This window comes from Euprymna scolopes, chromosome 36, assembly GCF_053919585.1.
Source record: "Euprymna scolopes isolate OS-2025 chromosome 36, ASM5391958v1, whole genome shotgun sequence".
NCBI classification, from domain to species: Eukaryota; Metazoa; Mollusca; class Cephalopoda; order Sepiida; family Sepiolidae; genus Euprymna; species Euprymna scolopes.
The window spans coordinates 45457056-45473300 of NC_136517.1; the positions used below are offsets into that span (position 1 = coordinate 45457056).

The 16245-nt window shown below is 33.3% G+C and overlaps 1 protein-coding gene across 36 annotated transcripts in view; it reads left to right on the forward strand.

Annotated features, from left to right (window-relative positions):
- The window catches only part of LOC145260441 (serine/threonine-protein kinase BRSK2-like), a 685204-nt gene that overhangs the window by 365403 nt on the left and 303556 nt on the right, over positions 1–16245 (forward strand). For all 36 annotated transcript variants that reach the window (XM_080118482.1, XM_080118488.1, XM_080118489.1 and 33 more), the window contains one exon: positions 9229–9262. In XM_080118482.1, the coding sequence (XP_079974608.1) occupies positions 9229–9262 (34 nt within the window). The remainder of the gene's footprint in view (positions 1–9228; positions 9263–16245) is intronic.

Genomic DNA, 16245 nt, shown 5'->3' on the forward strand with positions numbered 1-16245 from the left:
ACCCTCCTAACTTGCCTCTTCTTCATCCTAAAGAAGAAATACATCTTCTTATACCCATAGTCGAAATTCAGTGACCACCTTTATAAAGAGATGACACCCTGACGGTGCAAATCATATCATTTATATTCTGTTATATAAAAGTTAGTTGTGTGTATATATATGTTCAGATAAAAATCAAATACTATAAAGCAAACACCCACAAAAATTGATTAACGGAACATAATTGGACATATTTAAAAAAAAAAAAAAAAAAGAAGTTATTTGAAAAAAACAAGTTATCAAAAAATTGTGTTAAAATGAAACAAATAATCATGGAACATAATTGAGGTGATTCACCAAATTGATTAACACCATCTATTTCTTATGACGTCATTTCATGACGTAGACAACAAGCGATGGCTTGAGTAACTTAATATGCGTGATCGCCAATAAGAATTTTAATATAAAGATGTTATACACACTTTTAAATCTCTTCTATTTTGTTTATGTTCCCAGACAATGCTGTGTAACCCTGCTAGTGAATTAATAAATACTGAAAATTTTCATTAAAATCAGATAATTCTTGGAGTTTTGGTGCATTCTTTCCAGTTAGGAATATCAATCTTTTGAATAAAGCAAAAATTTCTTTCACTTCTGCAGTTTACAGACCATATTACTTTTAGATAGGTAAAAAAAAAAAAAAATTTAAAAGGACATACCTCACATGTTAAAGTAGTAAGAAATCAATTAATAAAATTAAATTAATTTATACTCTCTCAGGTAATGCTGGATAGTCCTTATACTGTGATAGTATGGTTACCCAGCATTGCTTGGGACAAAAGTGTAATATATTTTTATTAAAACTTCTATTTCTTCTCTGTCTTTCTGTCTTTCCCTTCTGGTTTCTCTCTCCTCTTCTCGACCCCACCTTTCTTCTTAGCCCAGCCTTTTTCTCTTTCTGGACATGCACATACAAATTACTGGTGTTTGTATAAACTCCTCGAGGAATGAGTTAGTATAAGAAAATTTACTCCTTGATTAAAACATCAGAGTTATTTCCCTTTAATTACAACAAAATCTAGCTGGTAAAACGCCCCCCCCTGCCCTCAACAAAATCTGTGCCAGTTTAGGGTGAAAGAATGAATATTTGTTGTCTAAATTTTAGATTATTGTTCATCTGGAGCAACATCAATAAATGAAATACCTACTTTGCGGGTATTTGCTTTATCATTTTTAATCTTTAACCGGACATACAAACATACACACAGACACCTGACATTTATATTGTAGATGATCATTATAACCGTTATAGTGTATAATCGTTATGATACACACATAAAATTGCATCTAAATAGGATGTCGACCTTAAACGTTATGTGACTTGGTGCATTACATGCTCTGTGAGCTATTGATGAAAGAAACGATGCCTTATTGACATCTAACATAATAGCTTAGAAGTATATAACTCTAATCTTAATTGTTGTAACCATTGCATTTTGTTAAAAATATATATAGGTAGTGACATTCACCCTAGACAGGTTGAACTGACTTCTCTCAAAGGAGAAAGTATCTAGGGAATATCAAATTCACAAGCTGCAGCCAGTTGCATGTATATTCAGTTTAGAGAAAAGGCAACATTATGATTTTTTCAATTTATGTAGGTAGGTGTAAACACCTCCTACATACAGTGCCTGATATTCACAAATGGTCACCCATCTGGTACTTGCCAGGTTCAACATTGCTTAACTTTGGTGAACTATCAAACTATCGTGATTATGTCGCATTTTGTTACACTGATTTTCGTACTTGTGCAGTTTATAGACCATGCTATTTTTTTAAGATAGGATTTTTCAAATTAAATTCAAATTTTTTTACGGTAGCTTTTTTTTTTTTCTTTTTATTAAATTGTTTAGTGAAAGTATAGATATTGGTTAACCAAACTCTTCTCATGTTAAGAATAGGTTTCCAAAATAATGTTATTTTTATGTAACCATTGCTTTTGAATTCATTCAGTTCAATCAAAATATTGAACACTATCGATGCTCTTAATCTGATTTGACAATTTTTTTCCAAAAGATGTATTACTAGTCTTGGGACAATTAATCGGAATCGGGAATAAAAAAAATCAGAACTTTTTGTGGTATTGGAATCGTGGAAAAAAATTGTGTCTATTTTCCGATGCCAAAAACAATTCTTTTAATAATTTTTATGTTTGTTTTTGTTTAAAACTTAATTTTCCATCGCTTCCATTCACAATGAAATGATAAATATGTATTGATTTTAAAACATAAATCTATAGATCATCCTCACAAGTGTATTTTTACCTTTGCAAAAATATAGATATTACGTGAGTGTTTGTGGTAATTCCCCCCCTCCTTCCTAATATCTAGCTTTAGAAATTTAAAAAAGAATCAGAATCGGTAATTGTATTGGAATTGGTAATCAGGAAAAATATTGGAATCATCCCATCACTATATATTACATTATTAACAAAAAAAAAAAAAAAAATTCAATTGCTTAATAGATCTTTTTTTTTTTAATCCTTGTATTAAAATCTTTGGATAGAATTACATAGCTGAGTCTCTCAAAATATCCTTTGAGGCTGTAACATGAATTCTTAAACCCGAACAAATCCTGCATAAAAGTAGATAAAAATAGAATCTTACGATACTTAATGTCTTATGTGCCGGATTATACATAGATTATGCTTATTCTCACGCACACATATAAAATCAGTAACTAGAATAATGGAGCGGAAGCAGATGATATAGAGAAGAAAATATTAAAAACCACTCTAAAAGTTAATTCTATATCTATATATATAAAGTAGTAGCGTTCGTGTGTGTGTTTGTCTGTGTGTACTATTCCCCATGATCAAAGAAATATAACACCTCTCCTGGTCAAGAAATATTAATGCCCATGATAGGATACTTCTGGCAAAGGAGACATTATATTTTATACGTAATTTCTATATATAGCATTCTTCAAACCACATCTACATTGATTGAGTTACGGTCATTAGCATATCACATTAAATTAAATCTATTTGAATAATTAGCTCGATGATATTACTTATTCGACATAATAGCCTCGTTTTAACTGTAGTATTTAAAAAAAAATTATTTAATTTATTTTCATTTCAATTTATATTTAATTTAACTTATTTTTACTTATTATTATCTGAAATCTGAAACCGTTTAATTCTCAAACCAGAAAACCAAAGGGAAATAACTTTGAAAACTTGTTTAAAACCGAGCATGTTATCAAATATTTTCTGTAATAGATTTGTTTTCATTCGAAATATTCTTCTAAGCTGAATTATTATTTTTATTTTAATTCGGAGAAAAATAATTAAAACTAATGTCCTCATTTACTTGCATCCCCACGAGGGCAGAGTTAATCAGACACAGGGCCAAATTTTCCATGTGAGCAAAATCCATCATCCCATACATTATCTGCTCCTTTTTTTTTTGTTTATAAAATTTAATTGGTGTTGCCCAGGATTTATTATAATAATTATACCATAGCAAGTGTGTTTAATTGCCTGCGAAACAGATTTCTTTATAATTTATTTAATATCTTAAATTAAAAATGGTCAATTTTTACGTGACTCAGCATCGTTTAAGCCCTAAAAAAAAAAAAAATTAAGACCTACTTTTTTGGGGCCTAATATGTTTAAAGAGTCTTTCTAAATAATATGAAAGAAGAAATTTTGAAAAAAAAAGAAAGAAAATTAATATTTTAGCATGGGGGATTATTTTTCTATATAAATTTAATGTAAAATGAGTACCCACTTTTGGCCACAACGCCTTCAATGAGACATGTCATCTCTAGCATTTTTTTAAGTTTGGCGATCGAGGTGGGTGGGGCATGACAAATACAATATTTTTTTTGTTTTGTTTTTTGGGTGATGGGGGGGGGAATTACATTTGAAACATAAAATAACGATAAATTTAATTAATTTTTATGAGACCATTCTGTACTTTCATCTAACAATTTTATAAGCAAAACGAACCCCAAAATATGACAAATTCAATTTTTTTTGAAAGGGGGGGGGGTACATTAGAAACATAAAATGATGAAAAATTTAATTGTTTTTGGTAGATTTTTTTTTTTTTTGCGATTGCACGGGCATTCACTGCTATTTTTATTGAAACAAAAGTTGTAATGATTTATTTTTAATTATTTGGGGGGGGGGTCTTTCCCGTGCTCAATATCTGGAGAATAGTTTATTCCCTTTGTAGCCCTTTTGCCGAAATATCTGGTGGAGAGGGTATCACGTACTTCTTCTTTTTTTCTTACTTTTTTTCATCCATTCTTTTATTTTTGTTGTGGGGGTATCCACGTTGCTCATGATGAAAATGATTAATATACAAGTGTGTTTCAAATGGAACTTCATGTCAAGCCAGGCAATGCTGGGTAATCATGCTAATATATATATATATATAAAGAGAGAGAGAGAGCATATATACATATTAGTGTTGGGACGATTAATCAGAATCGGAAAAAATCGGAAGATTTGGCATCAGAATTGGTATCGGAATCAGAAAAATTAATGCCTATTTTCCGGTGCCAAAACGATTCTTTTAATTGTCTTTTTTATTTGATTTTGCTTAAACTAAAATCTTCCATTGCTGGTAATAATGATAAAATAATAAATATTTATTGATTTTCAATTACCAGTTAAGCTAAAATCGATAGATCATCCTCCACAAGTGTATTTTGACGTTTAGGAAAATATCTGAATATTTAACATGCTTTTTTTTTTTTAACGAAAATCGGAGGAAATAACAATCTTATAGTTAAGTCATTAGAGATTGTTAAAGAATCGGAATCAGAAATTTAGCACGGAATCAGTAATTGTATCGAAATCTGGAAAAATACTGGAATCGTCCTTTCACTAATACATATATAATATACAGCATAATTATGTTGACACATCGGTACTCGTCAGATCACCGAAGTTAAGCAACATTTAGACTGGCTAGTACCAGATGGGTGATTATTTGGGAATTCTGAGCGTTATATGTGCTCTTTGCTTATCTTGGCATTGTTTCCAGTTGTTGAACTTCCACTTGCCACTGGTATTTAACAACATCAACTCAGGGGAGGTGTGGTTAGAGATTACACAACTCTTACCACAAAAATTCCATGTGCAGGCACCTTTACAGTGGGCATCCATAGTCTGTCAAGATTGAAGGAAGCTACCATGTATATAACAAGAAATATCTACACATTATTTCTTCGGACTACTGTTCTCATCTTGAGGGTTATTTTCACAATGTTTCCGCCGAGCTAGCCTCCGACCTTCTTCAGGTGTATCATGTACATCTAAAAACAAAAAGAGGTTTAAGGCTCCTAAAATTCATACAAGAATAGTCCGCAAGGACCTGTAGCGTAATGAATAAAGTACTTGGTAAAATTCAGTTGTAAGGTTACACTCTTCTGGAGGTTGAAGGTTCAATCCTTAGTGCAGACAATACTAAGAATACATTTGCAAATGACTTGGGACTTCTACCCACCTATGATGGAACGAGAGCATACTACCCCCATGGATTAAATAAAGGGTTCAATTCGAAATTCAGTACAGATTCCTGAATTCGATAGAAAGATTCCTGAGTTCAACAAGATACACTCGAAAAAGGTTGAAGGTTCCATTGACCGAAACATTGTGCAAATAATTCAAATAATACAAATAATCAATCCTCATATGAACAAGGCCGATAGCCATTAGTCGTGTGTTCTCGTGTAATGAATGCATGAATGTAGGATTGACATGAAATTCTTAAAGATAAACTAAAATGACCAAAACATGGGCTGAAATGACTTAAATAAATAAAAAGTAAATTACTTAGAATGACTTTAATGAACTTAAGGATGAATTGGATGACCTTAAGAATGACTTGAATGCTTAAAAAAATAACTGGAATCCTTCAAAAACAACTTGAATGATTTGGAGATTGACTTGAATGGCTTTGAGACTGACTGGTTGTAAAGTGGGTGATCATTTTACATTAAATTAATACAGAAAAGTGATCCCCCATTTTATATCACAATAAGTACAACATGTAGTAAGAACAGTTTGATCTTGGCCAAAAGGCCGAGCACAAAAGTGTTACGGACTGACGGACCGATAGAGTGACTTATAGAGTCGCTTGCACGCGACTAAAAATTCAGAAATGTAAGAAGCATCTCTTAGTTAGCATATCTATAATGTTGCCAATAGACATGCGCTGAATCCAAGGGAAATAATCCAGTCAAACTTGATGTAGCAAAAGTATAACATTTTCAATAACAAAATAAAGAGTCTTTATACATATGTGTAGCTTTTATACATGTAGGGTGTTTATACATAGTCTCTTTTTTCTACTTCTGTTATAACTGCTTCTTTTCAGCATTGCCGTTTTGTGAGTGGCCGTCAATCATCTTGCCTGTTTGATTGGAAAAAAAAAAAACTCTTGGCAAACATCTTCTTGTGTCACTTTCTAATAACTAATGTTATCATGTCATGGAAAGGTCCGTTTGTGTACCCGTTTTCTTCTCCTAATAGTCAGACAAGGGAGCTGAATCCTCTGATCTCGATTGCATTGTAGTAATAAAACTTTTGTCATCATTGCTGTTTTGTCTAGTGGTTATAGGAATAAGCATCTATTCATGAAAAAAGTGACATAAGGAGATGTTTGCTGGGAGTTTTTCATATAGGGTTTTATTTGGAAAGAATTTACTCAGGAGAGAAAGACCAATGTTATCATAGCTAGTCATTTACTTATTAAAATTAATTTTCTAACTTAACGAAATAAGTGATGCACACAGAGGCAAACACTAAGGTAATATTCCACTTAGATTATTCTACATTCTTTGCGGTGTCTCATTTAGGTAGCTTTTCAAGAGAAACTGATCTGAAAACCGTAATTTACTCGCATCTCAAAACATGACATCATTTGGCATCATTCCACTGTTTCGTCTACCGTTTGACCTCTGCTCCCTTCCTCAACTGTACGACACCCGTCTCTGAATAATTTTGTTTGTAGATTACGTTCCTTAATTAGTTTTAATACAGGTCTTTTCTTATTTATAACCCAAAAGCAAACAACAACTGACGTTTTCTTCTTTTACTCTTTTTTTCTTTTTTTTACACCAAATAGAGTGTATTGCCACTTGGAATCATGTCTGCAGGGGACTATATGGAGAGTTGAGCAGTGAGATGTCTGTTCACATTACATTTAAACATGTGAATACAGGAAAGAGGAAATTCTAAAGTGTAGCAGTCTGAGAGAGAAAAAAAAAACTATTAGAGTAGAAGGCTTTCCGACATCTAGGGACCTCAACAGTGAAGAAGTGGGATTTTGCTGCTTGTCGGGTTAGTCGTACATGTGTTTCAAGCTGATATAATTACAAAAGTTTCAACTGAGAAAATTATCAGGCGAAATTTGTAGAAGAAAAACAGCTGTACAAGTTCAATAAAGTCCATCTTTTACTAGCTGGCGCTATCTGACTTTGCCTGGGAGTCTTATTTTAATTAATAATTTATGTATTAGTGAAGGTGGTGCAACAGCCTACACATCATACACAGTCTACAGTCTGCACCAGTAACAACCATGCCGATTCCACACAGGATTAAAAATATTTTGTTAATACTTTTTTGGAGATGAGAAATTTTAATTTTTATTTACAATTTTGGGATTAATATCCCCATCTTGGTTGTTTTTATCACAACGTTTTGGTTTTTCTGAATTTTTGAGATGAGGATTAATTATTCGTATTATTTGGATTACTGTTGTCATCATCCAAATAATACGAACGTTTTGGCTGTTTTTCAGTATTAATTTGTCTTGTGCACACTCACGAAATTCAAGGCTCCTATAAAATGGTTGGATGCCGATGGCTAAGTGGTTAATGGCATGGACTGTAAACCTGATCATGTCAAGTTCGAATTTAGTTAATTCCACAGAAACAGTTTCATCAAACCCACACTTGACCATGTGTCTAACCTCCTGAAAGGGAAGTAAATAAAATAAATATTGGGGCTCAAAATTCTGCGCGAGTTACTGAGTTTGACACAAACCTGGAAAGCAACTCGTCTAAAATATGATAATAGTCTCCAAGTTGTGGAAAACTGTCCTAAAATTATAAACAAAAATTATTTTTATGTTTCTGAATTTTTGAGATGAGGATTGATTATTCATATTTGATTCTTCGGACTACTGTTTTCATCTTGAGTTTTTTTCACAACGTTTCAGTCAATGTCACCTCCAACCTTCTTCAGGTGTATCTTGTCAAACTCTGAAATCTTTCTGTTCACAAGGACCCATGACCTTGTGGATAAAGTCCTTGGTTAAATTCAGTTGTAAAGTTACACTCTTCTAGAGGTTGAAGGTTCAATTCTCAGTGCAATCGACATTCAAAATACAATTGCAAATTATTAGTACTTCTACCCAGTCATAGCTGATGGAATGAGAGCATTCTACCGTTGTGGATTAAATAAATGGTTCTGATCGAAATTCAGTGCTCGATAAGAAACATCTGAAGGTCAGAGGTTACTTTGACTAAAATGTGAAAACAACACTCAAAATGAGAACAGTAGTCTGAAGAATTCAAATAATACGAAAAAAATATTGATTCACTTAAAATCTTGTATTATTTTTTTAAGAAGTACAACCTTTTTATACTTCTTTCTCTCCTTTTCCTCGTCTTTGTCTTCTTCCCTTTCTCTGTACTCTTCTCTCTCTCTCTCTCTCTTTCTCTCTCTCTCTCTTTTATCTCACTCTTGCCCTCCTACTCTTTCTCTGGCTCCTTTTCTCTTTTTCTTGATTCTGTTGCCTACCCTCCTCTCTTTTTCTCTTTCTTGTTACTTCCTTTCTCTCTATATGTCTCTCCTTCTTTTTATTATCTTACTCCTCTTACTCCCCCCCCCCATTCTTTTTTACTCTTTTTTTCTCTCTTGGTGCCCATTCCCTCTCTTTCTCTTTTTTTTCCCCTCACTTTCGTTACTCCTCTTCTATTTCTCTCTCATTCTCTCACTTATATTCCCCCACCTCCTCACTCTCGTTGCCCTCCTCACAATCTTTCTTACTCTCTTTCTTTTTCTCACTTTTGTTATTCCCCTTCTCTTTCTCTAAAAAAAAAATGTGATTATCTGAATTTTTCCTGTGTAATTCATTTTGTATTATGATTCTTTTAACCATCCTCGGATACTGCCAATGATGATGATGATGCTGTTCCTGATGATAATTACGATGATGTTGACAGATCTCCTCATTATGCTTGCCCGGAGGTCATTCGGGTAAGACCACTATACAATTCTGGTGTCGTCGTCGTCGTCATCGTTGTCAACCACTGTTGTTTTATGAATATCTCCATCACTTCCTATTGCCTGGCAATGCTTGTTTGTTGTCTTGTTGCATCTCTCGCATGATAAATGTTTGTGTTTCTTTCTTCCTCTGTGACAATTGGTTGTCATCTTTTTATACAGTTGCTTTTTTTTTTTTTAATTTATTTTTTTAAAAAAAATGCCTGTATTTCTTTGTAATCATTTTATAAAAAAAAAACATCTTTATTTACTTTTAATTAACCAACTTTTTCAAATAGACCAATTTTTTGAAATGGACTAATTTTTGAAATGGACCGTTTCTTTTTCTTTTTATTTTTAATGAACTAACTTTTTATATATATTATTTAATTGGAATTCATCATTGAGATGAGTATTATTTATTAATTTATTTATTGTGGACTATTATCCTCATTAACAACTAAGAAAGGCGAGGATAATAGTCCGTAATAAATAAATTAACTTTTTATAAATGAACCAGCTTTTTACAATAGATCCGTTTTCAAGTAGACTAACATTTTAAAATGGACCAGTTTTTTCAAGTGGGCCAACTTTTTGCAAATGGACCAATTTCTTATTTTAGATGAAAGTTACAATAGTCATACACCAGAAACAATTTTTATTTTATTAATGACAGTTACATTTTTTATGCTATCCCTTCCCAGCTGTAATCTTGGATATTCCCCTGCTATTTAGCAAAAAGAATGACACTGAAGATTCCTTAGGAGCAGCCATTTGCACCTTCTTTTTCCTCCTATAAAATTGTAACAGGAATTGTTACTATCATTAAATACCTGAAAGCAAAATTTGTCTCCTTTATTCAGCCATTTTAGATGCTTAACAATGTCTAAATTTGCTCACCTTGTACTCAAATGATACTAGGTTTGTCTGTTACTGTTTCCTTACAGCAGGCACATGCTAATCGAGGTCATTTATATTTCTGTCTTTCTGCACTATTACCACATATACATTGGCCTTTGCCAACGTTTTTTGACTTAGGTTCCTGAAGGCTTTAATAATCTTGAAAATATAAATCATCCTCCACATTAGTTTCTTGTTCTACCATGCCACACACAATGAAGTTAGGGAGGGGCTTACAATGATCCAAGCTAGGAGGTCAGGTGTCAGATGAAGTGTGGTCAATGAAGCCTTTCTGACAGCTAGATTAAAGTGTTCCAGCTTGTATGCTAGGATGCTAAGTTGCCACCATATGTATGGGCTTATCTGTAACTACCCGGTCTGTTCATGACTTGATCATCTCACTCAGAATAAAAGCAGAAATTGTAAATATAGAAGATGATAGAGGTCTTTTTGATTGACTCAGGGATTTTTGATATTCCACTGATTCCATGTTAATAGACGGAAAAGGATGATCTTGTCTTCAAGTCCAGTTAACAAGCTAATCTGAATTTTCCTAATAGGTCTCTCTTACAAAGTGAAGATTTCAATATCTTTTCTTAAACTAACTTCTCATTATAAGCCCTTTAACAGTGTTGCATATGGTTTAACCTGGGAAATAGCATACTTTACGATATAACTACTTGTATTTTTCTCTATTGCTTTATAATGTCCCTTTTTCGGGATGCAACTTTTATTCAAATAGGGAAATGGGTTAAGCCTTATGTCCGGTATCAGCTGCGCAAGAGAGAGAGAGAAGTGAAAGAGAGGGAGAGGCATGTCATAGTTGCTGTTCGTTCATATGCACCTTTCTCTTCTCTTAGCCAGCATGTCATGGACAAGGTTCGTTTGCACACCCTTTTTCTTCTCCTAGTAGTTAGACAAGAGGGACGAATCATCTGACCTCGATTGCATTGTGGTAATAAATTATCTTCATCTTTACCTTTTTTTCTGGTAATGTGTTCTGCAGACGGGAAGCCTTTGGAAATAAACTCTGTTCATGGAAATTTAACCAGATACTATCTACATGGAAGAAGGAAAAAAGGTCTGTTTTTGTTGTGGTAGTAGATGGCTGCATAAGTGCTCTTGGAACCAGATGCCATCCACATCTGTGGCAACTGCAACAGAGCCTGCACAGTCACAGATGCAGTTCAGCAATGAACTTATCTGAAGCGCAAAACTCCATTGAATCCTAAGACAAACAGCCACCTCCCTGCTTTAAGATATAAGTTAATTAAACACTCCTACACAAAAAAAATCCATACTATTCGATAAAGAAACAGTGCAAAGTTAGTAATGATCAATATCGAGGATTTCCGATTATTTTCATTCTAGCTTGGATATTTATTGATTTTTGTTGTTTACTTTTATGTACAACGCTCTGATGTCAAAGCTTCCTTTTTTTTTTTTTTTGCTTTGACTTAAAAATTTGCAAATTCTGAGAAACGAGCCTATGATCATCCGAATTTTATTCTGTTGTTGTTGTAGTAGAAATGTATACGATCATATTTATTCATTGGTTTTCTATAGACTGAAAAGTTTAGGTCATCTGGAGCGTTGTGTAAAATAATTTCAAGAAAATTGAGGACATGGTTAGTTTCTACTTCAGAAGTGAATGGTGTGTTTCATTTTGAGTTTGTCAACACTAAATCTTTCTCTTTCTCTCTCTTCCTCATATGAGGGAGAGAGAGAAAGAAACTTTCAGAAATTGTAATATATATTTATTTTTAACCACAGGGTATGTATAAATAAATAATAGAAACTTAAATTCTTTATTTATTTTTAAAAAGCTCATTTCTTGACAGACCGTTTTGTTAACATTTAGACGGCTAAAATAAATAGTTATATATCCTGGTTTTTCTATTGAGTATATCTCATCAGAAAGAAACAGCAAAAAATCCATGTAAAAAAAAAAAATAGGAATGAAAAAAACAAAAATGAAAAAAAAAAAAAAACTCATATATCACCAGAGTATTTATATATGTAGGTTCAATTAAGAATACAAGTTTCTATCTGTTTCCATGAATGCCATTTTTTTTTTTTTTTTAACTTTTGTTCATCCTTAATGAGTGTTGGTCAGTCGTTTTATATAAATTGTTTGTTGAGGATTATTAAGAAAATGATTTTATGAATATTTATTTCATAGTTTTTTTCTTTAATGTCCAAGGAGGTCACCACTTACAAAGGCCTGAAAGCTACTTGAGGATAAAGGATTAATGAGTGAAAGGTGGTCAGTGAGACAACAGCGTAGTAATAAGTAGTGGTGGAAATTGAGTAGAATTTGATTATTTAAGGAGACAACTCAACAAGAACTTGTTTACATTGGACTTGAAGATAACCATGTTGTAGTCAGCTGGAAAGCAGACCTGTGGTACAGAGTTCCATAAGCGAGCAGTTCTAGGAAAGAAGCTTTGTTCATGGAATTTGATTATTTAAGGAGACAACTTAACAAGAACTTGTTTACATTGGCTGGGAAAGCAGACCTACAATACAGAGTTCCACAGGTGGGCAGTTCTGGGTAAAAAACTTTGTTCATGTAATTTGCATTTGGATTTAGATGCAGATAGGGAATGGAAAAAATTGTTGACAGTAGTTGTAGCTAGACATAGTGTGAGTGAATGTTTTTCAGGGGTGGAGACCATAGATGAACATTTGCCTTGAAAGTAACGATAGAGCAGAGAGAGACTTACAACGTCTCTTTTGTGAGAAAGAGGTTGCATGGAGGAGTAAAAGGCATCACCTGAACCTAATAATTCTAAGAACTACTAACATTTTAGTCATGTGGTATTGTTACATAATGAGGACCATATTTGGAAAAGTGTAAGTGACACCTTAAGGTTAGACGTGAATCCAGCAGCAGTTGATGAAACCATATGACTTCTATCTGAGAACTTTTTGTCTCTTCGGCTGGTAAGACTTCAAGCAGAAAAGACGTGTCGGAGTACTGTTTCCAGTGGGAGCAATACATACAGTGTGGTTGAATGTAATGAGATGAGCTCTCCATCAATCTATCTGTCTGCTTCTCTCTTTCTCTCTCTCTCTTTTATACACGTGTCCTGTCAGTGATATTTATCATTTTAAATAAACTTTTTTTTATAAATATTGGTGTCCAATTTACAAATAGAAATATGGGTTCATTACGATGATGCCACAAGCGTTTTTTTTTTTTTTTACAACTTTTTTACCACTTATCAAGGCTTGAAGGCCACTCAAGGATAAGGGTTAATGGATATTATGGTGTATAATGGTTTATACATTGGTAAGTGGAAAATATAAGAGTATGCTTACAACAATGCTTCATTTCATTGTCTTAATTGTTTTAAGTGAAATGTGTTTTGGTATTTTGGGCTGCAACAACTGTTTGGCTTCTTCATATTTTTTATCATGCATGTTTTTGTGCAAATATATTTTTCTCTTTCCTAATTATTTGCATCGTTCCATTCATCTTGCCACCTCTCTTATTCATTTTTCATTTACTCGATTCAGCCATCCTAGCACCGTTTACAACAATCATGTAGAAATAAAGTGCATGCAGTGACAAGTTAATAACATAACAAACAACCTAGCAAACAAACATAACAAACCACATAACGAAAAACATAAACAACATAAACATAACCAACATAAGAAATATCATAACAAACAACATAAGCAATGTAACACAAAACATAAACAACAAACATACCAAGCAACATAAACAAACATAAAGAACATGGCAAACATAAAAATCATAAATAATATTACAAGTAACATAAAAAAAAAACAACATAAATATATATTAATGTTTAGCTCTTGATTTTATTTAATGTTGTTGCATTTCAACCTTGTGTCAGACATGCAGAAAACCAAGTTGCAATCATTATTACAAAAAACACATGAAAGTCTGCAACTATTGTCCATGCCTTGTTAGCCACATATTCTTGCGCATGGCCTTCAGTGATCCTTCCAGACTGAGCGCTTGTCATCCAGAAATCAAGGTCCTGGATATGACCTAAAACTATATCCGATGGTGAGGGCCCCAGCTTGCAGGCCTTAGGGAGTGTGGAGCCACCCTTTAATTGCCATTGCTCCCAGGTCCACTCTGACCCAGAGTGGTAGCACCTGTTAGGGTCCCAACTATGGGTTAAAATAGAATACGACTTAAAAAACAAATATACTATATTAAAAAATCGTTCTTCAAAATCACCAGATTCGGCATTAAATAACCTGAAAAGGGTTGATATGCCGTAAAACAAAACAACCAACCAACCAGAAATCAAACCTCTTTATTTATCTTTTCGAAAGGACTAAATCAAAACAAAACTTGCGAAAAACCCCTGCATGTTTGGGGTAAAAAAGAACAAAAAACATTGGTCTTGGGTAGCCATTATCATCCTTTCCTGATCGTAATGGAATGATATTCTTTTGAACTAATCTCCAGAGCTTTCATTATCTATATATTCCTAAGATAGTTCATCCAGAAAATATTTAGCCTTTTGTTAAACGACACATGGCGTTTCTGTCTCATTTATGAGACAATCTTGTCCACAATGTTTGGTTAGTTTTGTGAGAGAGGCTGTACTACTGTAATAATGAAAGGGAGCGCATAGTCTTTTACATGCATGCACGATTAATGATCTTCATTCTCTGATCATCGCTTTTCCATGCATGGGCCGTGAGCTCCCACTGTGGTTGTTGATCTTCTGTTTAGCTTAAGACAAATTTATTAATACATGAAAACACAATGGAGGGTTTTATTTAGGTTGTTCATGGAAGGAAAGACTAATCTCTAATGTTAATTACTTCTTAATTTATTTTTATAACTTAGTCTTAACATGGTGACGCACTGGCAGAGTCTTAAGGCAACATTCGCTTAGATTTTTCCATTGTCGAGTACATCTTGTCTGACCCGCTTCCTGACTCAAACTGACTTAAAAAAAATTTTTGTTTCTTTCCCCGAAGTTGTGACGCTATCATCTTCTATATTTTGACATCTGTCTTTCTAACGTTTCTTTTTTTTTTTTTTTCTCTCTCTAGGGAGCTAACCGTTGACCCTCCTTCTACAATTATACCACCTGTAGCTGGATCTATTTCAGTTTGCAGTTAGGTTATCTTGGCATGTACTAATGTACCTCTTGCCGATATTCATACTAGTTGGTGATATCTAAAAAAAGAAATCCTTGAATATTCGTTCACTCAGGATCGAATTTGTACATCAAGAGGGGAAGGGAAAAAATTCTTTCTCTACTACTGGTAAACTAGACTTTTTAGTCTATTAAAAACTGGTTCAAGGTATAGCTCATTGATTTAAAATGAGTTCTATATGCCAAATTGATGGTTGAATATTGTTAAATTTATGCTCATGTTTGTATTCTAATCCCTATTAACCCCTAACTAATCTACTTAGTTATCATAAGAAAGGTCCATACAAAATTTAAGCTAGATCAGCCCAGTAGTTTCCGAGAAAAAGTGGAATATACACACAGACAATGAGAAATTCGATATAGATGCTCAAAACTAGATCATACAGTTAGTCAGTCGCTGATCATTTTATCTTTTGCTTTCTTTTTTTTTATCAGCTGCAAAAAGTTGCACATGAATGAAGGTGAGAGAGAGAAAGGGAGGGACGAGTGTGTTCGAAAATATAATATGTCTGAGTATGTGCATGATAAGATGGAGAGAAAGAATTATGATGCCAAAGTTGTATGCTATTACTAGCATGGCAAGTTGGTTAATGGCAGTTACTTTGTTTTGTTTGTTTGTAAGCTGTGTTTTGAATATTTTTTTTCTTCTTGACATGGCGTACATATTCTTTGCCGATTTTCTTTTTTTTTTTTTTTCTCTCATCTCATCGTGTTGAATTAAATCGTTTTCTTAAAGGTCTTTGATGTCAGTATCTTTATGCATTTTCTGTTAAGACGATCACCAAGTGCCCCACCATATCATTGAAATGCAATATAGCAAAAACTGTTAGACATTCTTGACTGAAATTTGGTGGGCAAGTCAGGTACAGATATAACTCTTATCTTTCTTAAGGACTCCTCTTTTAACAAGTACTTTTC